Source organism: Moschus berezovskii, chromosome 10 (assembly GCF_049115385.1).
Source record: "Moschus berezovskii isolate FMDL1 chromosome 10, NW_MosBer_1.0, whole genome shotgun sequence".
Taxonomy (NCBI): Eukaryota; Metazoa; Chordata; class Mammalia; order Artiodactyla; family Moschidae; genus Moschus; species Moschus berezovskii.
In genome coordinates, this window is record NC_142469.1 from 72,781,313 (window position 1) to 72,807,684 (window position 26,372).

The 26,372-nt window shown below is 36.8% G+C and overlaps 1 protein-coding gene across 5 annotated transcripts in view; it reads right to left on the bottom strand.

The window, feature by feature from the left end:
• THEMIS (thymocyte selection associated) overlaps nt 1-26,372 on the bottom strand; it is a 242,128-nt gene that overhangs the window by 24,481 nt on the left and 191,275 nt on the right. For 3 of the 5 annotated variants that reach the window (XM_088840738.1, XM_088840734.1, XM_088840735.1), the window contains one exon: nt 4,590-4,725. The exons of 1 other annotated variant lie outside the window; for it this stretch is intronic. In XM_088840738.1, the coding sequence (XP_088696864.1) occupies nt 4,590-4,725 (136 nt within the window). Of the gene's footprint in view, nt 1-4,589; nt 4,726-7,836; nt 15,376-26,372 lie in introns of those variants that run through there. One more of the 5 variants, XM_088840736.1, reaches the window with a different exon arrangement.

Below are 26,372 nucleotides of genomic sequence, written 5' to 3' on the forward strand. Positions count from 1 at the left end.
AGGAACAAGATAATTGCCCACCAACACAAACAAAAGAAGAAGATATAGGGAATTTACCTGATAAAGAATTTCAAATTTTGATGGTGAAAATGATTCAAAATCTTGAAAGCAAAATGGAGTTACAGATAAATAACCTGGAGAAAAGGATTGAGAAGATGGAAGAAAGATTTAATAAGGACTTAGAAGAAATAAAAAAGAGTCAATAGACAATGAATAATGCAATAGATGAGATCAGAAACACTCTGGAGGGAACAAACAGTAGAATAACAGAGGCAGAAGACAGGATAAGCGAACTAGAAGATAGAATTGTAGAAATAAATGAAACAGAGAGGAAAAAAGAAAAATGAATTAAAAGAAATGAGGACAATATTAGAGACCTCTGGGACAATGTTAAATGCTCCAACATTCGAATCATAGGAGTCCCAGAAGAAGACGACAAAAAGAAAGACCATGAGAGAATACTTGAGGAGATAATAGTTGAAAACTTCCCTAAAATGGGGAAAGAAATAATCACCCAAGTCCAAGAAACCCAGAGAGTCCCCAACAGGATAAACCCAAGGCGAAATACTCCAAGACACATATTAATCAAATTAACAAAGATCAAACACAAAGAACAAATATTAAAAGCAGCAAGGGAAAAGCAGCAAATAACGCATAAGGGGATTCCCATAAGGATAACAGCTGATCTTTCAACAGAAACTCTTCAGGCCAGAAGGGAGTGGCAAGACATACTTAAAGTGATGAAAGAAAATACCCTACAGCCCAGATTACTGTACCCAGCAAGGATCTCATTCAAATATGAAGGAGAAATCAAAAGCTTTACAGACAAGCAAAAGCTGAGGGAATTCAGCATCACCAAACCAGCTCTCCAACAAATGCTAAAGGATCTTCTATAGACAGGATACACAGAAAGAGTGTATAAACTTGAACCCAAAGCAATAAAGAAAATGGCTACGGGATCGTACTTATCAATAATTACCTTAAACGTAAATGGGTTGAAATTTTCAAAAAGGCTAGGAAACAATTCTCATAGCCATCAATAGTTCAGTGTTGAGTTCATGAATAGTTTTTAAAGTTTGGGACAAACTGTAATATTTGCTATTTGAAGTACTATTTGTAATTGGCATATTACGATGTAACATTGGTCTTCATTTCCATCTTAAAACGCCTAAAAATGCCTAACAGGTTTTTAGATTTGTGAATTTTACTTGAAATGTATTTTACGATGTTACTAAACCTGCAGAAATATTGAAATATTTCAGAGAACTTATTCACTGTACATTTAATTTATTTTATTTATAAAAGTTATGAACTGTAGAAAGTTTTACTTGTTGGGTCAAATGCTTGTTGCTTCAAATGCTTGTTGCATTTGAAGTGCTAGTTACAAGAAAATCAAATACCTTCAATGTATAAATGCTATTAAGTTTTTAAAGGACTCTGGAGTATAAGTAAGTTTGTTTAAAGAAATTTAGTCTGTTCAATTTGAAAAAAATAAATAAATAAAATTGGAAAAAAAATTTTTAATTGGAGGCTAATTACTTTACAATATTGTATTGGTTTTGCCATACATTGACATGAATCTGCCCCGGGTGTACATGTGTTCCCCATCTTGAACCCCGCTCCCACCTCCCTCCCCATCCCATCCCTCTGGGTCATCCCAGTGCACCAGCCCCGAGCATCCTGTATCATGCATCGAACCTGGACTGGTGATTTGTTTCACATATGATAATATACATGTTTCAATGCCATTCTCCCAAATCATCCCACCCTCACCCTCTCCCACAGATTCCCAAAGACAGTTCTATACACCTGTGTCTCTTTTGCTGTCTCGTATACAGGGTGAAGGCTACCATCTTTCTAAATTCCATATATATGCGTTAGTATATTATATTGGTGTTTTTCTTTCTGGCTTACTTCACTCTGTATAATAGGCTCCAGTTTCATCCATCTCATTAGAACTGATTCAAATGTATTCTTTTTAGTGGCTGAGTAATATTCCATTGTGTATATTTACCAAAGCTTTCTTATCCATTCATCTGCTGATGGACATCTAGGTTGCTTCCATGTCCTGGCTATTATAAACAGTGCTGCGATGGACATTGGGGTACATGTGTCCCTTTCAATTCTGGTTTCCTCGGTGTGTATGCCCTGAAATGGGATTGCTGGCAGTTCTATTTCCAGTTTTTTAAGGAATCTCCACACTGTTCTCCATAGTGGCTGTACTAGTTTGCATTCCCACCAACAGTGTAAGAGGGTTCCCTTTTCTCCACACCCTCTCCAGCATTTATTGCATGTAGACTTTTGGATAGCAGCCATTCTGACTGGCATGAAATGGTACCTCATGGTGGTTTTGATTTGCCTTTCTCTGATAATGAGTGATGTTGAGCATCTTTTCATGTGTTTGTTAGCCATCTATATGTCTTCTTTGGAGAAATGTGTGTTTAGATCTTTGACCCATTTTTTGATTGGGTCTTTTATTTTTCTGGAATAAAAGGCAGGCATTGCTTGTATATTTTTGAGATTAATTCTTTGTCAGTTGTTTCATTTGCTATTATTTTCTCCCATTCTGAAGGCTGTCTTTTTCCTTGCTTATAGTTTCCTTTGCTGTGCAGAAGCTTTTAATTTTAATTAGGTCCCGTTTGTTTATTTTTGCTTTTATTTCCAATATTCTGGGAGGTGGGTCATGGAGGATCCTGCTGTGATTTATGTCGGAGAGTGTTTTGCCTATGTTCTCCTCTAGGAGTTTAAATGTTAAGTATAGATTCATAGGGGTTTCCCTGATCGCTTAGATGGTAAAGAATCTGCCTACAATGCAGGAGACCTGGGTTTGATACCTGAATTGGGAAGATTCCCCTGGAGAAGGAAATGGCAATCCACTCCAGCATTCTTGCCTGGAGAATCCCATGGACAGAGAAGCATGGTGGACTACAGTCCATGGGGTAGCAAGAGTTGGACACGTCAGAGTTACTAACACATCATACAATTATAATTCACAATGAAGATAGACTCTACAATTTATTGTAATTTCAAATGGGAAAGCAAGTGAAAATATTGCCCAGATACATATACTGTGTAGTTTTTAAATAAATTCTTGTTGAAATTAATGTAAGAAAGCAGATTTCATTTTACTCTCTTGAGTAAAGTTAGTAAGTCTCACTTGCCTAGGACCATCACTTTAATTCCAGGTCCTCTCTTTTCTTAAACCATCACTAACAGACAATAGGCTCAAAGCAGTTCCTGCCCTGTATCATACTCTGTATCATACTCTGCACTGATTCATTCACAGCACAAACCTGGAACTGTCATATAGCATCCCAGGAAGATTCACACACAGGGGAAGATCAGATAATAAGTTTTCCAATGATTGAAACAAAAACTTTGATCTCAGCAATTGTGTTATCTGGTACTTTTTAGGATCCATAATCTTAAGGAAAAAAACAGTTTCCAATGAATTAATAATAGCCTGAGACTCAGCACACTGCAGCCAGTTTTTGCTGTAGTAGTTGTTTCTTTTATAGTCACACTTGGTTAGTATTTGAAATTTGGAGGAATTGCAATATGCATGGTTTTCAAAGCCCTTTACAGAATTTCATTTTTATCATTCAGAAAGAGTCAATGAAAAGGTAATAAGAAAAGCTCTATGGGATATTTTTTTAAGAGTGTCAGAAGCCAGTAAGTTAACTACATGAAAGAACCCAGATTGCACAGTCAGAGTTTGAGCAGAAACACTTCAGAGACTTTATATCTAGTATTTTGACTTTTACATGCCCTTGGAGGAAAAAAGAGTGTTGGCTATAAAATCAAATAAGGAGGGAAAAAGAACAAACCATATGCTTAAGCATAATTACAGTTTCAATTTTTCTACAAACGAAATGTGAAGTTTCAAAGATAAAGTGTAATAGAAATTGAGCTTCTTTGGTGTGTTTAAAAATATTGCCAAAAAAGAAAATTCTCATTTCCCTTGCTAACTTATTCCAGATTTCCACAATGTGGAAGTTAGTCTGGGTAACTTAATTGAATGCTATCAACTTCTTGACAAGTCCATTTGCTCTTGATTTGCTTTTAGTAGAGATGAAAAATATCTGAACACTGTCTCTATAAACTAAACTATTATAATTCAAGTCTGCATTAGGCTACCCATCTTACACTTTTTAAAATTAAAAGCATCTCAATTATCTTGACCTCTTCTCAAGCTATTAATCCTTCTTGTTAAATCTAGCAAACATTTAGCAATATTATTGTCATGATAATGCAAGCAATATTAGAATAAAAACTCTTCCTTGGGCATGAAAATCATAAATGAGAAGAAAGTCTAATAACAGCAAACAACGAACAGATCTTTTGTCAATGTGAGTGTTTAATATTATGCTTCACTTAAAACTAAATTTCAGTGAGATTCACAGGTTAGGGCTGTTGCTTTGACTGAGTCATATACTCCAAACAAAATGGTAATAAGAAGCTGTACATTTTGCCTTTGTCATAAAGACAGTTAAAATCAGTATCATGTTAAAGCTGTACATTTTGCCTTTGTCATAAAGGCAGTTAAAACCAGTATCACAGGCTTAACCAACCTGTGGTTGCATTGGTACCTGTTACTGCAGTTGCCTCAGTTTTTCTCTTCTCTTTCTCCAGATCAGACAAATCATTTTGACAACCAGCTGGTACTTTTGAGTTCATACCAGCTTGATTTGAATACAGTTTCTTGGATCTGTCTACGTGGACACTCTGAAATGACACAGACCAGAGTGATTAATTTTACAAGTAAATTATCAGTCCAAAATAAATGCTTCCCAGTGCATGACAAGGATACTTATCATATGGCGAGTTATTTCTGTATATCTGAAATCAAACAGTCCATATGTCAAAGTGGGTTACAGATTATATCTTCATCAATATAATGGTAATCTAGGTGTCGAATTTTTGAGGCAATCTAAGTGATTCAAGTAACAAGTCCTCTCAGACACAGAATGTTATCTTCAAAACCTATTTGTGGACATTACTTTCTTCTTATGAAGCTTATAAAATATTGTTTACTTCATTTTTAATCTTAATAATTTAGTAATGCAGGCTTTCATTATATGTTACATAATTATGTATTGTATAATGAAGAACAAGTTTCACTTCTGTATTATCTACACGTTTTATATTATAAAACTAATCACAATATTTACTTTAAAATAACCCACATTTTTATCAACATTATCCAAGTATGACAAAGCTCCTCTAGTCAATTTTAGAATGGTAATTCATCATAACAATGAATTATTAAAGTAAAACATCAATGGACTCTAAAACATATCTCACATATAAGAAATGTCATAGTGTTTGATGTTAGCCTCATCAGATAGGAGCAAGCACTAAATTGAATTTTCAATTTAAATAAGAAATTGAATTTTCAGCACATTGATGCTTACTGAAATTCAGATTAGAAGTTTTTCAGTTTGGATATGATAACAAAACATTCAGAGATTCATGAATTCAAAAGTAGCCCATCAGTTTTGGCCATCCACACTAGCCATTTTGGTTCACTAAAGAGTAGGATAATGAACAGCTTTCCTTAGGTTCCTCTTATAGACTGTATACAGCATTAAATTCATTAAAACATCATTACAAGCTTGAATCGAAGGCTTTTAAAGTTTGGGAAGAGCCAATAAGGAAATTAGGGTCCATCATAATTAAACAATATACCCAAATTAACAGAATGAACAATGCTAAGCCTCAGGGATATGACTCCCAACCATTAGTCCAGGGCTCTTCCATCACTTGTTGATCCATGTATTCACTCAATGGACCAGTTTTACCAATGGCCCCAATTCTTGCTCCTCTCTGTATCCATGTCCTTCCTGTATGATTTTGCACTGCCTTCTTACTCTGACTTTTGAATTGTCTATGTTACTTTTGCTAGACCAACAGGAAATTGACACATGTGACACACAGTTGAAAATGCTTGCACAATTGGTTTTACTCATTGATGTCCTTCCCCTACATTGTTAGAACATGTCCAGACTAGCCTTCTGCAGGTTGAACAGGACAGAAATTAAAGTCAGGTTACCCCAGTCATCCTGGTTGAGACAACTAATGGCTAGAAGAGTCTTAAATATTTGGTCAAACCCAACCAGATCAGCTAAAACTAACTTAGGTCAGCTGAATTCCAGAACCTCATGAAAAATGTGTTTTTATTTGGATGCCACTAAGTTTTTCTGGTGAATGAACAGCATTGTGTGACAAAAGATAACTGGTACATCCAACAACCATTTGTATTTGGTATCCCAGATACTGGGAACATTGTGAGAATATAAACATAAATATAAATAATCTCAGACTCTAAGTTGTTCAACTATAATTTCTTAAACCTGTCATCCCCAACTTTTGTGTCACCAGGGGCTGGTTTCATGGGAGACAATTTTTCCATGGACCAGGGTGAGGGGGGGTGGTTTCAGGATGATTCATGTGCATTACATTTATTGCATACTCTATTTCTATTATTATTACATCAGCTCCACCTCAGATCATCAGACATTAGATCCTGGAAGTTGGGGATCTCTGCCAACTATTTAGGCAGAGAATTAAAAGAGTACAGTAAGTCATTTGTTGATAATTCTCAAATTCCTTCTTCTTCTTTTTTTTAAGAGCTCTGCTTTGTATTGAATGTGTTACTAAAGAGGTTTAGTCAAAAAGACCAAAGCTCATGTCATCATCAGACTCTTCAGTTTCTTCTATCTTTACTTCTACTTCTTTCTCTTAGTAGGGACAGCAGCTGTGGATGGGGTCGGACCTCTTTCTGGGTCTGGTCCACCAGCTCCCACATTGCAGATGAGGTTCCTGACGCTGACACTGGCCAAAACCTTTGCCAAAAAGCCTGGCCAATTTAATGACAAAAGATGGAATCCTGATGGTACTATGGGGACAACTCAAAGATCACAGCTTGAATATTGATATTTATTAACTAGAACTAAGCCACTGTACTTATTTATATTTGACTCATCCACAGCCCATAAAAGCTAAATCCATCACTTGATATGAATTTTTAAAATATTTTCAAGCCTGTAGTACCTCATAGCTTTGAAAAAAAAAAAAAAAACTTTCCTGATTTTGAATTACTTTGGAAAATATATTAATATCTCAAGTTATTAGGTGAGTATTAAATCATGGTACTTAGTACTGAGAAGTATTAAGCAGTAAATTAGGTTCAAGAGGGAATGCAGTTTCCTGCTTTTTCATACCAAATTCAATTGATGACATTAAAACACTGAGGAGAAAATGTTAGAAAAATTAATGCAATTTATGTAACTAACGTATATCCCAGACTTCAGAGAAGAATGCAGAATTTAAATAAAATTCTTAAACCTGAAAGCTTAACATGAAAGGCTGAGAAAAGAAAATAACTCTTGATCAGAATGGGTCAATTATTACAAAAGCCTGGAGCTTATTCGTGCAAACCTCTGGGCAGGTTGAACATTTTATATATCAGCATTTCAACAATTAAGAACCACACTTTGCTAGAGACAGTACCAACATTTTGATCTCTTCTAGTGACGCTCACTGAAGCTTTCCAAGCTCTTCTTTGCTTTAGTTATTACAGCCAAGCTCCTGTTCCCAGGTCTGAATGAAAAGGGAGGTACTCATCTCTTAAGCTACTAATCCTGCCACGATGTCCTCTAAACCCTGTTTACTTAGCCCTTCCCTCCAGGTCCCTGAGTCTTCAAACCATCCCCAGGTATTGATTTTGTGCTACAGTAAAATTCCCATAATGCTCCATTTTTCAGTGCCAATGCTCTTCACCCCACCCACCACCCACCCCCCAACCCCCAGCCCCCACCTCTTGCTCTGCCCCCATGGCTTTCTCTCCTTCATTCCTCTCTCTCAAGTTCTTCCACTGTGCCTTCACAACTTTGCTCTATGGTTTGCAAATTTCACCACATACATTTCAGAACATTGTCTCTACCTTCCAACCTTGACTATAACTCCATTCTTCACTAAGGACAGCACTTCCATTGCAAATGACAATGGCTGCCTATTCCTCCATACCCTAATACCCTAGATACCCTCAGGTTGATGATGCTCTGTCCCCTAGTGCTTATGTTAATTTGGTGTGTAGAATATTTTAAATGAGTTTGTGTGTGTTAAGTCATTTCAGTTGTGTCCAACTCTGTGAGACCCTATGGACTGTAGCCCATCCATGGGATTCTCTAGGTAAGAACACTGGAGTGGGTTGCCATGCCCTCCCCTTAAATGAGTATAAGATTGAATAAATGGATATCCTTAGCTCCTTACAAAAAAATCCTTGTTGCTTGGTTATTCCTGCAATCCAGCTATGCACTATCTCCTTTATTGTTGGTACCATCTGTCCACTAATCTCTAGTCACAGTTCATTCTTCATAAAAAGACTGGGTTATTTCTCTTCAAGCCCCACGATCAAAAGTGATGCTCATATCTACAAAAATATTCCTTTCAGCACCCTCACTGGATCTCCTTACTACAAATAAACTTTTCATTTCTCTTCCTTAGCCTTTCACTTCCAGAGTCACATCTGAAATCTGACATAACCTGAACATTTTCCACTTTCCAAATCACTAAACGTCCTCCTTTCTCCACTAATCTCCCATGCTCAAATCCAGTGTCTCTCTCTATTCCATCCAATGTTCTCATTTCCAAGAGTGCTTTTGTCCCCAGGGCTATTTCTGGATCTCATTGAGACCTCAGATCTGCTGATTCCTCTATTTTCTCTATGTCCAGTAGCCTTCTAGCTCTATGACCCCACCCCTCTACCTTCTCGTCTTGTGACTCTGCTATTTCGTTCACCTAGAATGTTCTTCACAAATGCTTCCTCATGGATTTTACTAAGTCTGGAGATCCTACACATTTTTCATCACCATGTAGTCATTAGCTAGCAACATTTTTTCCAAGTCTTTGAGAAACTCTTACTTCTACTGAAATGCAATTTTCACAAATACAATTAAACAACAGTTAGCTTCATGTTTAATATCTATCTTCTGATTAAAATAGAAATCCACCTAAAATAAAAATGATGTCTTTACTATTTTTAGTCCTTATTTTGGGATTTAAATATAGTATTAAATAACTATAAATTAAACAAAAAAAATGCATAAATAAAATACAGACAATTTTTATGACTTTTAAAGAAAAAGAAGCCGGCTTATCAATGGCTAAGACACAGTTACATGTTCACATGTTAAGAATGATAGCCACTCACTCTTAATAGTAAAGCTTATTATATAGTTGAAAGGCACTCATATTTTAACTTCTTTTATCCATTAAAAAAACATATCACAAATCCTGTGCTTTTAAATGAATTTATTGTTGCAATCATTGCAAACACTGTGTTATGTAACGTCTCATATATTTCTTTGATTCATGTTAGACAGTCACTACCTATGGAAATTATAAATCAAATAATGGTGATGTCAGGGAAAGTGAGAACCTGAGAACTGAGTATGTATAAACAGTGGCCCCATATTCCCAAGGCATGAAATTGTGGCCTAACAATAATAGAAGAAATAAAACCCTCTGTTTGGCACTGCTGCAGTGATATCAAGCTTTCAACCTGAAGATCAAGTCCGAGAAAAATGAGAAAGATAAGATGTGTGCAAAGAATAGAGAGGAACGCAGATAAATCTGAACTGGCAGTCACCGGGCCTTTGTGACCACTCTATAGTACTTCAAAAATAGATCCTGTTCATTTTGTGTAATTTCCATTTAACTTGTCATTAGAAATGAGTCATTAGCATCCTGTCTGCTAATATAAAATGACTGTTAAATTATTTGTCATGTTATTCTTGGCTTGCAGTTTAAGTACTGCTTTTAGTGTTCCTGCTGAAAGCAATGATCCAATTACAAGATATTGGATATTTTTCTCATGCACACAGAAAGGAGCAAATAAACACTGTCCCAGAAAAGTTAAACCAGACAGCCATGGAAAAAAAATTGAAAGACTTTTTTTCAAATCTATGTTTCGTCTCATACCTTAGGCCATGTTGTTGGGTAAAAATTACCTTTTCCAAACAATTCATTGAGATTCCCAGTTTGTGATTATATTCACTTGTGTCTTTTCTCCCCAAGGGCAAATAAGGCTTGCTTTTTCTTAGAAAGCCGCATAGGACTTCTTGGCCCAGGAACTAAACATCATCCACGCTTAAAATAATGCAAAATATCCCACTTAATGTACTTTACTTTTTATTTTGCAAAAAAATCAATCATTCTCTTAACAGAATTTAAAAATGACCTCCTTCTCTGCTTATATAAATAACTTCTCTTTTACACTGCCTGTACTTTTTCACTTCAGGGTAGTGAACTCAAGGGATACTTGAGAATAAATTTCAAATGTGAAATATTCAGGAAAAAATTTATCATGAACTTTATTCCTCGGAATTAAATTCTACTTAAAACAAAAAAGTAACAATAATTCAAGCCTATGGATGGCATCACCAACTCTGTGGACATGAGTTTGAGTGTACTCCGGGAGTTGGTGATGGACAGGGAGGCCTGGCGTGCTGTGATTCATGGGGTTGCGGAGAGTCGGACACGACTGAGCGACTGAACTGAACTGAACTGAACTGATACATTAAAATAAACAAGTAAAGACAAAAATCTAATCACAAGAAATATAGGTTTGCTATGCAGATTCAAATTATCACTCCGGGAGAACATGTCATCTTCTGCGTAGTCTGTGTTCTAGTAACTATGTGTTCTCTTTGGTTCATTTATTGTTGAATCGCCATAAATAATTTAGAAGGTTATCAAGTTGTTTGGAAAAAGTAATAAATTTCTCATTGTGCACTATAAAGATTTAATTAAATGGAGACAAATATTTGGTATTTTTTTTTCTGAGGAAAATATTTAAATAAGCAAGAATATCAACTGAAAAATAATCTAAAGTTGATCATCCATATAAACAGTCCTCTGTTTCAGACAATAATTTGAGGTTTCCGTACAATCATCCATTTACACAGATTAACTGTCTTTTCTGCAAAGAAAACATTCTCTGTACCAACTGAAAAAAAATGCTTTTGAGCTTGCTCTGTCCGATTCCAAAGATAAACCATCTCTGAAACCGTTTCAGTCCCTTCCAGCCTTAGGTTGTTTGCAAGGGGGTTGCCCAGGCCTGTGGTATGCATGCCCACTGACAGCCCATTGACAGCCCATTAGAACCCCACCTTCCCTTCCATTCCCAGAGCTTCAGGCTGTGGCTTCTCTGGCCTTTCTGAGACCCTTTGCTGGTATCGCTCACCCTTCTCAGCCAGGGCTCTTCCCTCCTCTACCATACACACCTTCTTTGCTCCCTGGGATCACACTAACCAGACTGAGCTGGCAGCTGACTGGGGGCCTCAGCAACAGTCCCAGGTGCATGCACACATGTGACTTGACACTTAGATGCTATTGGGCCTAATTGTGGTTAACAGGTGCGACCAAGCCCTCTTATCCCAGCCTGCTCCAAGGACCACCCAGAAGCTTAGACATTTAAAAGAGCTGGGGTTTTCTATTTGCCTTGTCCTTTCCCTTGGGTCAGAAAAGAGACAACTAGCCCATGGAAAATAAAGATCCCTGTATCTACTTCCCTAGCTGCCCTGATAAGAGATGAGAGTCTTCCATTTCTGACCTTCAGGGCCCTCCACTTCCTGCTGGACTTGCTGGGGCCAGAGCCAAAGGAGACTATCCTTCTTGGAACTATGATTAGAGATTTTATCATGTATCATATATCACAAATCACATCATGCTCTCTGGGAAAGAAATCCTTCAGTTATTACTAAGCCTACTTTAAACCTTTAAGCCTACTTTCAAAGACCTGTTTCCAGAACATATTATGTACCAAAGGAAGTTAATAAGTACTCATATATTTCATTGCATCGTTCTCTCTTTCCTCTGCTGAAAACTGGCAACTAGGTAATTTGACATCTACAATTCCACCATCTTAATTTGATGTTTATTTGGCCACTGTCTTGGCAAAAAATAAAATAAAATCCTAGTTTATAGATGCAAGAAGAACTCAATATAATAAAACACTTTGATTGAAAGAAATTATTTCAAGAATTTTCCTCCAGAGTCTCGGGGCAGAGAACCTCTTCACACTGTTCTGTCATGCTCAATTCAATCTTCTTCTTGCCACTCTAATTTTCTATGAATTAAGCCAAAGATGAAAAGGAAACTTGAGGTAATGCTTGACCAACATACCATTATTTTAAAATAAGGTCAGAAGAGACAGCTACTCTGTACATTTGTTATTCTTAAGGAAATAAATGAGAAGTCTGTCTGCCCTCAAAAGATGTTAGACTTGTTAGATAATGGACAGGCATGTGAATATATTTGCTGTTTTAGTGACAACTGCATTCCCTATAAAATACAGCAGTTGGCTTACTTACAGCGTTACTATTATGAACACAGGAATAGCTCTTTGTATAGAAATATATTTCCTTCTTTTTCATTATTTGGCTTTCCTGAAAGTTTTAAGATGATTAATTCATATGGTTATTATAACTTTCATGGCTCCTATTTTAATTGGAAAATTCTAACTCTTAGATTTTGTAAGGGCAATTTGTGACCAAAGGGCACGGAAATTAATCTTAATTTGAATTAGAGAAACAGAAATTCTAGCAATATAAATTATGTGACACATTTTTTGTTTAGATTAGTTTTGGTGAAATTAGTTTTGAATCAGTAGACATACGAATAGCATTTGAAAAATGTCCAGCAGAGCAAGGCTTGCTGCAGATGGCAGATGGGAACTGCAATCTACCATATAATAGTTCTGTATCTAAAAAAAGAATTTAAAATTCATTTCTTAAAAATTACATTTGAAACCATTTTAACCTTCTGGGTATTAAAAATGCAGGCTTTCACATGGGTCTTTGAAAGGCATCCATCCTGGCAACTTGATTTAAAACATTGCTATACTATTAATTGAGCCAGCAACAGCTTTGATGAGTATGATTCATCTATTTCTTCAGGTATTTACAGTCTATGAAATGTTAAATGGCACTCTTGCCACCAAAGTGCTGCTAAAATGTAAAAATCTCCTGCTCTTGTGAAAGAGCCCAACACAGGACGTCGTCTTCAAAGGCTGCTTCCCACCTCTTCACCTCAAGCCTGGCCACACTTCTGTGAAAGCTGTTCCCCATAAGGCTGCTTTCTGACCTCTTCCTGCTCATACACCCCATTCTCCATGCCCTTTATAAAGTGTGCTCTCGTACCACCATCCAACAACGTCTCTAAATTTCTTACACAATCTTGGTATGATCCCTCCATCATCTCTAGGATCCTTTCCCACTTTGCTCACAATGCTCTCTTCAGCTCCTGTCCTGCTCTTTGCCATCCCTCTACCAAAATAACATCAGAGGACTTAACATTTCATGTCCTGTAGCACTTTATTTTTGACTCATTTTTTTTTTTAAAGTCTCTTCTAAGTACAGTTAGAACTTGGATCTCACTGTCCCTCAGAGTTTCTCCATCATCCAGATCTTGGGTTCCAGCACTCTCCTCTGCACACACTCTTACTTAGCCCTGTTCTGCCCTCTCAGTCTTCAGTTCACTTTTTCCTTCTAGCTTCCCCCTTATCTCACTTGTTTTCCTACCCAAAGGATCCTTGGAACCCACGTTAACAGTTTTCTCACTGTGGTTGTTAAGATTTTCATTTTCTATTCCACTCGTTTTGCCAATTCCTAGAAGTCACTTTCTGTTCTATCACTTCCCAAAATGTGGCTCATTACTGTTAGTTGGTTTTTGTTTGTTTGTTTTTAAAGTCTTGTAATTTTCCCATTTGTCTCTGACATAAATCCATGTTGCCTGGTGACATTGGGTCCTCTGTATTGCTCAGCAATCTGAGGATCTCTACTTCAGTTCCTTGTGAAGCATCCATAGACAACGTTTCAAAATCTTTCCCTCCTTTATCAAGCTGAAGTTGTAACCTGGCATTCCTCAATCATAGAATGGTATTTAATCAGTTAATTCAATGAGATCATGGCTATTTGAAAATTTCCACAGCTTTCCTTGTCTTTTCTTAGAAAGTCAGTTAATCTCTCTTCTTTCTCATTGCCTTGCAAAATGTCTTGTCCACTTTCTAAAATATGTGCCTGTTTCTCTGACTGTGACCCTTTCTTTCCCACTTTTCCCTTGTCTCAATTACTATGCCCACTTCCACACTATTCTCTGACTCTGCCACTCCACTGTTTTGTTCATTTTCTGCCAAATTTTAGTGAGAGTGGACTATTCTTATTGCTCCTTTTCCTTCTCTCCTACTCATGTATTAACTGATATTTACTGCATAGAATTTGGTTTCTGTGCCTGCCACTTGACTAAAAACATTTTCAACTATAACTTTCTAATCATCAGTCATAAATCCCAAGGCTTTTCCTCAGACCTCATGGTTCCCGAGCTTTCTGCTGCACATAACTCTGTTACCAATCTCATCATTTTTTAAAAAATGTTTTCCCCTCAGTATCTAGAAACACTGTGGTCTCTTCTTTCTTGGATCCTCATTCACTCATCTCTTTCATCATCTTTTCTCTTTCCTCAGTTCAGTTCATTTGCTCAGTCGTGACCGACTCTTTGTGACCCCATGAATCACAGCACGCCAGGCCCCCCGTCCATGACCAACTCCCAGATTTCACTCAAACTCATGTCCATCAAGTCGGTGATGCCATCTAGCCATCTCATTCTCTGTCGTCCCCTTCTCCTCCCGCCCCCAATCCTTCCCAGCATCAGACTCTTTTCCAGTGAGTCAACTCATCACATGAGGTGGCCAAAGTATTGGAGTTTCAGCTTTAGCATCAGTCCTTCCAATGAACACCCAGGATCGATCTCCTTTAGAATGGACTAGTTGGATCTCCTCACAGTCCAAGGGACTCTCAAGAGTCTTCTCCAACACCACAGTTCAAAAGCATCAATTCTTCAGCCACCAGCTTTCTTCACAGTCCAACTCTCACATCCATACATGACCACTGGAAAAACCATAGCCTTATCTAGGTTGGTCATAACTTTCCTTCCAAGGAGTAAGTGTCTTTTAATTTCATGGCTGCAATCAGCATCCGCAGTGATTTTGGAGACCAAAAAATAAAGTTTGAGACTGTTTCCACTGTTTCCCCATCTATTTCCCATGAAGTGATGGGACCAGATGCCATGATCTTTGTTTACCAACCTCTAAATCAGTGATCTTTAAACCATTCTGATTTCATGTTTTTGACAATAAAATATTTAAGCATAAAACATAAATGTGATGCATGTGTTTTGTTGTTGTTCAGTTGCTAAGTCATGTCTGACTCTATGTGGCCCTATGTACTGTAGTCAGCCAGGCTCCTCTGTCCCTGGGATTCTCCAGGCAAAAATACTAGAGTGGGTTGCCATTTCCTTCTCCAGGAGATGCATCTGCAAATACACAAAATTTTACATATGTACTCTACTAATATGTATGAATTTATGTATATTTACTATACAACATATGATTATAAAACAAAGTAGAAAATTTGGTAAAGTTGAAGTAAAAATACTTTAAGCAAAATTTTATTTCATTTATTAATAACAGAGAAAAATGGTGGAATTGTTTTCATTATTTTTAAATCTTGATTTAACTCTTTGTGATACAGCAATTCAATTGTTTCCTTCATAATTAAGTTGATTTATATACTGAGTTTAAGTGGTTGTCACCAATGAAAAGTAGTGCTTCACAAAAATACATTGATCTAAATGGAAAAGGTACATTGTTAATTGCTCTCACTAAATCATGATGCTTATATTTCAACAAAGTCTACTAATTTTGCAAAGATAATATAGTACATGTGGTACAAAGTAATGTAGTTCAGCTAGTAATACCCTATCTTTCCTAACATACAACTGTTTTTTAAAACCCAAACAGATTTGAGTTGTCAATTAATTAAGATTTTAAATACTGTGTTCAAAACCCATTGAAATTCTTTGGAAGTGTTTGTAAATGAATGATTAAAAGTTTTGTTTCTAAGTTTTTAAAGTTTGTAAGATGAGAGGTTTTATATGTTGTACATTGTTTGCAAGAATTAAAGCACTTAGCATCAGAATTATTTTTAAACCATTCTTTAAAAAATATTCCTTATGAATGATTCTTAGTTATTTTTTGTCCTTTTTATTGAAAGGCCAGCTCAAATGTGTATGTTTGTATTCCTCTAGGTTATAGACAACAAACAGGCAATTGGAGTCATGGATTAGGTAGGCAGATTTGAACACTTGACTTGTTATAAAATAAATCTTAATAAATCTTCAGTTTTGCAAAAAATAACTTGCCATCAGATAATTTATAAATAAAGCTTTAAATGGCACCAAAAAAATGCCATAATCATTCCCCTCTTACAAAGTGTAGTGATTTGAGGCTCCTACTACATTTTTTACTTTTGTTTCTATAAATTAACCATATTCAAAACATCCTGTATAACTTTGTAAACTTCTGGCTACAATTTCTTTACTACAGTAACTTGCATATAATGACACTGGGAATACATATCATATGCTGATTCACCACTCTAAGCCTCCTGTGGGATCACTTTAAAGATTCTAGATAAGAGAGCTCCTCTATCAACTAGTTGAACTTCATTCACCCATAAAGCAATGCTTTTACTAAAGAAATTATTAAGGGAGAGAATCATAGTTTCTCTAGTGCATTAAAAAATACTTCATGGGTTCCATTATTGAAGCACAATCTAGCAAAACAAATGAACACACGTGTCAGGAAAAATTGAACTCTCACACAACTTTATAGAAAATCTTCCTCACTGAGTCATTTGTTTGAATAAATAATAATAATAGCTAACATTTATTTGGAGCTTACTGTCAGGCACCATATTCTATGCCTTTTACATCTACTAGCATATTGAAATCTTAAGCATTTTTCTATACATCTTATAAGATTATTTTCATGAAAAGAAATGGTTTTAATTTGTCACCATATTGCTTCTTTGTGTTACATTAGCCATTTTTAGAAAGTACTAGTTTACACAATAATATGTAATTTTTTTCCTTACTACTATTAGAAAAACTCAAGTTATCATTACTTATAGTGACTTTTAAGTACAATGAAGTACTAGAGTTAGAATAACATAATTATAAACAGCACTGAAAAACTATAGACAAATGTCTTCATATTCTTATTGCTTAGTTTTAAAATATATTGTTAATCACTAAGGTTTCATTTTCTCAGTGCTAATGTCACATAACAAAGTATAAAATATGGTGAAATTTGCTGTCATAGTGTTGTAAACACTTATTTCAATCTTTTTGATAATTTCAACTTTTTGGCTGACATTTTGATGGGTTTGACTATTTAACTTTTTTTTCCTTTTAATGTGGCTGATAGAAAAATACTAGAAGTAAAATAGAGTATTAATAGCAACTTGCAACTCTCTCATGCCTCAACCCACTCACATTTTCAATTCCTCTTCCCCAAAGCTAACCACTACCTTGACTTCTGATAGCATAGTTTAGTTTTCTTTTTTGTTTGGAAACTTTGCATATTTTGGATAGCAGAGTATATTCTCTTTTCTGTCTGGATTCTTTCTTCTTATCCAAAAGTTCAGAGAGTATTCCATTGTACAAATATACCAAAATTTATTAATATACTCTACTATTGAAGAAGATCTGAGTTGTTTCCAGGTTTTAGCTATTACAAATAACACTGCTGTAAATATTCTAATGCGTGTCTTTTTGTGCATATGTATATACATTTATTTCTGGTGCACATATGCATACATTTCTGTAGGCACAAAATTATTAGTTCATAGGGGATGTATATGCCTAGCTTTAGTAGATCCTGCAAAACAATTTTCCAGAATATAGTCTCACAGAGTATGTGAGATTCAGTTTTTTTATATTCTTGCTAAGATTTGATACTCTCTGTCTTTTTAACCACTCTATGAATCTATAGTGTTATCTCTCTGTGGTTTTAATTTACATTTCCCAGGTGACTAGTGAGATTAACTATCTCTTCAATATTATACTGGTCACTGTGAAGGAACTGTTAGTACTTTGTGAGTAACAACCATTCAGTTGTTCTGCCCATTTTCTGTATTATTCTGTTTGTAATTTTGTCATTGACTGGTAAGTTTTATATACTCTGAATACAAGTTTTTTTTTTTAATATTGCTTATTTATTTTATAAATAGTCTTCGCTTCTCTGTAACTTATCTTTTCACTCTTTTAACAGTGTCCTTTGTAATATAATCTTTATTTTGTATTATGTGTGTGCTCAGTCACATCTGACTCTTTGTAACCACATGGACTGTAGCCCAATGGGCTCCTCTGTCCACAGAACTTTTCAGGCAAAATACTGGAGCAGGTTGCCATCTCCTATTCCGGGGGATTTTCCTAGCTTAGGGATTGACCCTGCAGCACTTGCATTTCCTGCATTGGCAGATGGATTCTTAAATCGACAGTTTTTTTCTGTAATTAAAAAGGATTGTACATTTTGTGAGATCCGATTTTATTCAAACTAGAAAACAGTTTTTGAACACCTTGATCAGGTTTATCAAATCCATAGTGCAGTGCAATTTCCTGAAATCGAGGGTGTCACCATGTTCCTAGGCAGAGTCCCATCTTAGGGATATCCAATCTCTTAAAACAGAAGTGAGACCAGGTGACCCAGAACTGCTCTATAATTTGAGTTGGCAATGATCATCAACAGCAGCCAACTTTATAAAAACAAACCAAAACCTACTATACAGCAGAGAGAACTCTACTCAATGCTCTGTGGCTCCCTAAATGGGAAGAAGTCCAAAAAAGAAAGACTATACATATAACTAATTTGTTTTGCTATACAGTAGAAACTAATAACAACATTGTAAAGTAAATATACTTTAATTTAAAAAAATTAATAAATAAAAACAAAAGACAACCAGATATTATGTACCTCCTGATAGAAATACACAGCACTCTTTATGGATTAGTCCTTCCAAAAAATCAAATCTGAATCTTCCAAGCTTCAAGAGTCAACTAACAATGTATAAAAAAACATGTCAGAAGAACATCTTCAAACGAAGCCAACTCACAGGCAAAGCAATCTTAGAATGCATGACATCTAGAATATATTTTATCTAGATTACATGGCAGAAAGCAAAAAAGAATGAAAAAGTCTCTTGATAAAGGTGAAAGACCAGAGTGAAAAACACTGGCTTAACACTCAACATACAAAAAACTAAAATCATGGCATTCAGTCCCATCACTTCATGGCGAATAGATGGAGAAAAAGTGGAAACAATTACAGATTTTTTTTTTTCTTGGGCTCCAAAGTCACTACAGCCATAAAATTCAAAGACGCTTTCTCCTTGGAAGAAAAGCTAGGACAGTGTATTAAAAACCTGGACAGTTTATTAAAAAGCAGAGACATCATTTTGCAGACAATGATCCTTATACACAAAGTTATGGTTTTTCCAGTAGTCATGTATGGATGTGAGAGACAGACCATAAAGAAGGCTGAGCACCGAAGAATTGATGGGTTTGAACTGCGGTGCTGGAGAAGACTCTTGAGAGTCCCTTGGACAGCAGGGAGATCAAACCAGTCAATGCTAAAGGAAAACAGCCCTGAATATTGGAAGAACTGATGCTGAAGCTGAATTTCCAATACTTTGGCCTCCTGCTGTGAAGAGCCAAATCTTTGGAATAGAGCCTGATGCTGGAAAAATTGAGGGCAGGAGGAGAAGAAGGTGGCAGAGGATGAGATAGTTGGAAGGCATCATTGAATCAATGGACATGGGTTTGAGCAAACTCTGGGAGATAATGAAAGCCTGGCAATGGGGTCTCAAAGAGTCAGACTGAACAGCAACAACAAGATTACATGGCATGTGGTCGACCAAGGAAAAAACTGATACACAAAAATCCTATGTGAAATACAAGAAATCTACAAAGAAAAGGTGTTTGGTAAACAACTAAAATATCAGAGTTAATTTCAGTTTCTACACAATTTCTCTATTTCACTGGCAAAAAAAAAGCATTTCCACTCCTGAAACCACAGGGATACGATTGGTAAAATTCACGCTGTAGAAAACTGTAGAACTAATCCAGTTTTTCAAACAAACTGAGAAAAAAACAGAAAGAAATCTATAGATTAAAAGAGACTTTAAAACATGTCATTCAATTGCAATCTTTACATTTTATTTAGAGAAAACATTTAATAGACAACCAGACAAATTTGAATTCTAACTTGATAATAACATTCAGGCATTATTGCTAATGTCAGGAATACAACAAAATTGTTTAAGAATCTGTATCTTTTAGAGATATTCAGTGAAATATTTGGTGTATAATGCCCTATGTGGGAAAATAATCTAAAAGAGTGTATATAGGGACTTCCCTGGCAGATCAATGGTTAAGATTTGGCCTTCAAATGCATGAGGAGTGCGTTCGATCCCTGGTCAGGAAGCTAAGATCCCGCATGCCTTGTGGCCAAAAAACCAAAGCAGAAAACAGAAACAGTATTGTAACCAATTCAATAAATACTTTAAAAATGGTCCACATTAAAAAAAAAAATAAAAAAAAAACCTTTAAAAATAAAAGCGTGGATATATGTTATGTATAATTGATTCACTTTGATGTATACCTGAAACTAACATAACGTTGTAAATCAACTATACTCCAATAAAAATTTGAAAAAAAAAGCCTTAAAATTTTAGCTCTTAAGAAAATAAAGTAAAACATCATTTCATTTTTGCTTTAAAAGTTAGGTTGTAAACAAATAGCAACAGAGAGGTTGTGACTGTATTTTAGTAGTAATTTTACATTCCCACCAGATGGCAGTCTTCCCTGACTCTTCGCAGGTACCTTACGGAGTCTACTATTTATTGCTTACAAAGCAGTGAGATTACATCCGTGTACTCGGATAGAATATTGAAAATCTGCCAGAACTCCATGGCTCCAGGATTAAATATCTCTTTGAAAGAGACTTCCACGGCAGAGGTTTTTAGTTTTTCAAATGATATGTATATCTCTGGGACAACGGCTATTTATATAAACTCTAGGCTTACACTGAGTTTCTCAGGATCACAGTTGGCACCTTTTCTTGATGTGCAGGACGCCAACAGGCTGGTAAATGCACCAGAGAAGGTTTCAGAGTATTGTGTTTCTCCAAGCAAAGCCAAGTAAGAAGAATTCAAATGCCACCCGTATCTCAAGTATTCTCATCTAATCTCAGCTCCTAGAGTATTTACTTAAAACATTTTCATTTTCTTGGCAAAAAGCTACATAAATACATTCAATTTTACCTCTTTTATACATATGTCCTTGAGATATTTTGACTAATGTGTTAGGTTTGAGAATTTTACTCTCCAACTACATGTGCATGAATAGATCATAAACTAATTCTAGACTAAAGGCTTATCTCAATGATCAGTGACATTTGCAATTGAGAATTTATCTATTATTTGCAATGTTGGAGAGAATGTCACTGCATTTTCAAATTTAATTATTTTTTATTTATCAGTTCAGTTGCTCAGTCGTGTCTGACTCTTTGCGACCCCATGAATCACAGCACGCCAGGCCTCCCTGTCCATCACCAACTCCCGAGTTCACTCAAATTCATGTCCATCGAGTCAGTGATGCCATCCAGCCATCTCATTCTCTGTCGTCCCCTTCTCCTCCTGCCTGCAATCCCTCCCAGCATCAGAGTCTTTTCCAGTGAGTCAACTCGTCGCATGAAGTGGCCAGAGTATACCTATCAAAGTATACCTATGTATACTTATGTCATATCCCTGACACGGATCAGTATTAGTAACTATTTATTCAACAGGGAAATTCACACAACCCCTCTATTTTATATAGGGAGGGATAGATTAGGAATATTCTCACAGGGGCCTTGTGAAAAGAATCTTCTTAGTCAAGGGTGTGATGGTGACTGAGGGAGTAAATTCGAAGTCAGGCTCTGTCCTTATCTTCTAGACTCTTTCCTACTGACAGATAGCAGCACACATAATTTCAAAATATGACTACAGGAGTTTAGGGCATGCCACCTCAAAAGCATGTTGCTTTGGTATATTTATTATTTTGAGCTGTATGTACTTGGAAAATAGCAAATGGAGGAAGAGTCTGCCTCTGGACTCTCCTTATCTGATTAAAAGATAGATCCTCCAAAATTCAATTGTCATAGATCTCCTCCCTGGGGGTTTCAGGTTGAGATTTGTTGGCTCTTATCACAGAAAAGATCAGAAGTCAACACCACATTCAGACAGACTGTGTAACAAACTATCATAGCTCTTCTTAATGGCCAGGAATCAGCAATATGTGAACTGTGAACTTCCAGATGTTCAAACTGGTTTTAGAAAAGGCAGAGGAACCAGAGATCAAATTGCCAACATCCTCTGGATCATGGAAAAAGCAAGAGAGTTCCAGAAAAACATCTATTTCTGCTTTATTGACTATGCCAAAGCCTTTGACTGTGTGGACCACAATGAACTATGGAAAATTCTGAAAGAGATGGGAATACCAGACCACCTGACCTGCTTCTTGAGAAACCTGTATGCAGGTCAGGAAGCAAAAGTTAGAACTGGACATGGAACAACAGACTGGTTCCAAATAGGAAAAGGAGTATGTCAAGGTTGTATATTGTCACCCTGCTTATTTAACTTATATGCAGAGTACATCATGAGGAATGCTGGGCTGGAAGAAGCACAAGCTGGAATCAAGATTGCCGGGAGAAATATCAATAACCTCAGATATGCAGATGGCACCACCCTTATGGCAGAAAGTGAAGAGGAACTAAAAAGCCTCTTGATGAAAGTGAAAGAGGAAAGTGAAAAAGTTGGCTTGAAGCTCAACATTCAGACAGCAAAGATCATGGCGTCTGGTCCCATCACTTCATGGGAAATAGGTGGGGAAAAAGTGGAAACAGTGTCAGACTTTATTTTTGGGGCTTCAAAATCACTGTGGATGCTGATTGCAGCCATGAAATTAAAAGACGCTTACTCCTTGAAAGGAAAGTTATGACCAACCTACACAGCATATTAAAAAGCAGAGACATTACTTTGCCAATCAAGGTCAGTCTAGTCAAGGCTCTGGTTTTTCCATTGGTCATGTTTGGATGTGAGTTGGACTGTGAAGAAAGCTGACCGCCGAAGAATTCATGCTTTTGAACTGTGGTGTTGGAGAAGACTCTTGAGAGTCCCTTGGACTACAAGGAGATCCAACCAGTCCATTCTAGAGGAGATCAGTCCTGGGTGTTCATTGGAAGGACTGATGCTAAAGCTGAAACTTTGGCCACCTCATGCGAAGAGTTGACTCATTGGAAAAGACCCTTAGGCTGGCAGTGATTGGGGGCAGGAGGAGAAGGGGACGACAGAGGATGAGATGGCTGGATGGCATCACCAACTCAATGGACATGTGTTTGAGTGAACTCCAGGAGTTGGTGATGGACAGGGAAGCCTGGCGTGCTGTGATTCTTGGGGTCGCAAAGAGTCGGACACGATTGAGCAACTGAACTGAACTGAACTGACTGATCATAGCTCTTATGTTTTTTCTAAGGATCTCTTCTACTTTCTCGATAAGAATGAAAGATCTTGATGAGGATGAAAGTTGAGAGTGAATAAATTGGCTTAACATTCAACATCCAAAGAGAAAAAAAAAATCACGACATCTGGTCCCATCACTTCATGGAAAATAGAACGGGAAACAGTGGAAACAATGACAAACTTTATTTTCTTGGGCTACAAAATCACTAGGATGGTGACTTCAGCCATGAAATTTAAAAATGCTTGCTCCTTGGAAGAAAAGCTATGACAAACCTAAACAGCATATTAAAAAGCAGAGACATCACTCTGCCAACAAAGGTCCATCTAATCAAAGCTATGGTTTTTCCAGTAGTTATGTATGGATGAAAGAATTGAACCATAGAGAAGGCTGAGCACTGAAGAACTGATGCTTTCAAACTGTGGTGATGGAGAAGACTCTTGAGAGTCCCTTGGACACAAGGAGAACAAACAAGGCAATCCTAAAGGAAATCAATCCTAAATATTCATAGGAAGGACTGATGCTGAAGTTGAAGCTCCAATACTTTGGCCACCTGATGCAAAGAGCTGACTCATTGGAAAAGATCCTGATGTTGGGAAAGACTGAGGACAGGAGGAGAAGGAGGCAACAGAGGATGAGATGAATGGATGGCATCACTGACTCAATGGTCATGAGTTTGAGCAAACTCCAGGAGATAGTGAAGGATAGGGGAGCCTGGTGTGCTGCAGTTCATGGGGCCATAAAGAATGGAACACAATTTAGTGATGGAACAACAACAACATCTTTCCTAAAAATCACTGATTCCCCTCTGAAGGGCCTATGTTCCCCTACCCTTTCCTGATTAAGATGGTATTTAAACTTAAATTCTAAAGCTATCTCTTTGGTATACTCAGTTACCCTAGGTGTTACCAGGGTTACTCTCATTTACACATGAGGTCTACGTGTTAATAAACCTCTGCTTTCCTCTTGGTAATCTGTCTTTTATTACAAGGTTCTCAGCCAAGAACCCAGAAGGGTAGAAAGAAAAATATTTCTCCTCTCCTACACTATTCACACCTAACAGAGAAAATCTCAGCTATGGAACAAAGCTATGGGAAGTCCCCCCCACCACAAGATTCTCATTCTCTGCCTGTCACCCTACTTCACACAATGGTCTGCTGCACATCTAGAGAATATAAACTATTTTTCATATGCATAATATAAAGCAAGTGTTAGAATTCAGTATAAATTTAAGTTAAAAAAAATACTCATTATCCAGAACTAAATTCAGTCATTCACAGAGAATGGGGCTATAATCCAGTTGCCTAACAATGTAGCATATGTGGATACAATCATGCATAGGAAAGGAAAATTTTCTGTGGATGGGGCATTGGGGACTGAATCACATAGGGAAACAAGGCAATGAGTGGAGGCTCCAGTATTGTTCATGAGAGTTGAAGACAGAGACATTTTTATTTTATTTCAACAGCAAAGAATTTTAGGTTTATCATATAAAATTAGAGTTTTTGATTTAATTTCTCTGGTATTTAAAATTCCTCAATGAATGCTATGCTATAGCCCAAAGGACAAACTCCAGACCACCTTCTGTGACCTTTAAGATTATTTCTCAGCCTCATTTAATGCCTCCTCTTCTATGCTTTACAATTACATGAGCAAGCCCTGACTTTGCTTTTTTTCGAGTCCACCCCACTACACAGTGTGCTCCTGGCAGTCTCTCTGCTTGTTCACCTTTGAAATTTCCAGTGAATTCTTAATACATGTGTAGTGGATTAGTTAATCAATTATTAACTCATGGTTGGCCTTCTTACCAAGCTATTTCTGTAAAATTCTAAAATGCCTGGGAAGTAAATGCCTATCCATGGTTCTCTGGGAAGACTTGAGATACCTGGGTCTGATATTTATTCCTGCTGCAGCAAACTTCTACAAACTGATTGGCTTAAACAACAGAAATCTATTCTATAAAAGTTCTGGAGGTCAGAAGTTTGAGATCAAGGCATAAGCATGGCTCTGTTTTCTTTGTAGGCTCTGGAGAAGAAGCATTTTTGACATCTTCTGGTGGCTGTTGACATTTCTTGGTGTTCCATGGCTCATGGCTGCTTCATTTCAGTATTGGCCTTGTTGCCTTTTCCACTATGGTTTTGTGTGAATAAAATTCCTCACGTTTTGTCTTATAAGATGTGTATGATGCCATTTATGGTTTACCTGTTAATCTATGATAATCTTCTCTTATCAAGTTCCTTAACTTAATAACATCGTTGCCATATAAGGACATACTCATTCTTTTGTCATACAAGATAAGAGTCAGATTTTCATGTGACCAAGATGTAGACATTTTAAGATATTCTATGTAGCCCACCACAACCTTAGAGTAAATAATTAAACATATGAGGATACAAAGTCCAAACTGAATTCAGAGTATCTATCACAAATGCAGTTTTTTCTTGGATAGACCTAACCCTAGATGTTTCGATAGCTCTGAAGAAGAACTCTTAGATATAGCACCCAAATGAACTGCTACAGCTAAGTGAGCTATAAATGAACTGACACCTCCCAAAGAACATGAAGATGCAGTGGTAAAACTGAAGAAGACCCTGGTGATAAAAGAGTACCTCAGGAGGCAGACCTGATCAATGCCTTTTAGTCCTGTTTATTGGACAGGCCAGTACTCTGACTATCTGGGGATGGAGACCTCAAATACATGCCATCCAAAGAGAAGTATTTGGGGGCTAGATAGTTCCCTCATAGCTCAGACAGTAAAGCATCTGCCTACAATTCGGGACATCTGGTTTCGATCCCTGGGTCAGGAAGATCCTCTGGAGAAGGAAGTGGCAACCCATTCCAGTACTTTTGCCTGGAAAATCCCATGGACGGAGGAACCTGGTAGGCTATAGTCCATGGGATCGCAAAGAATC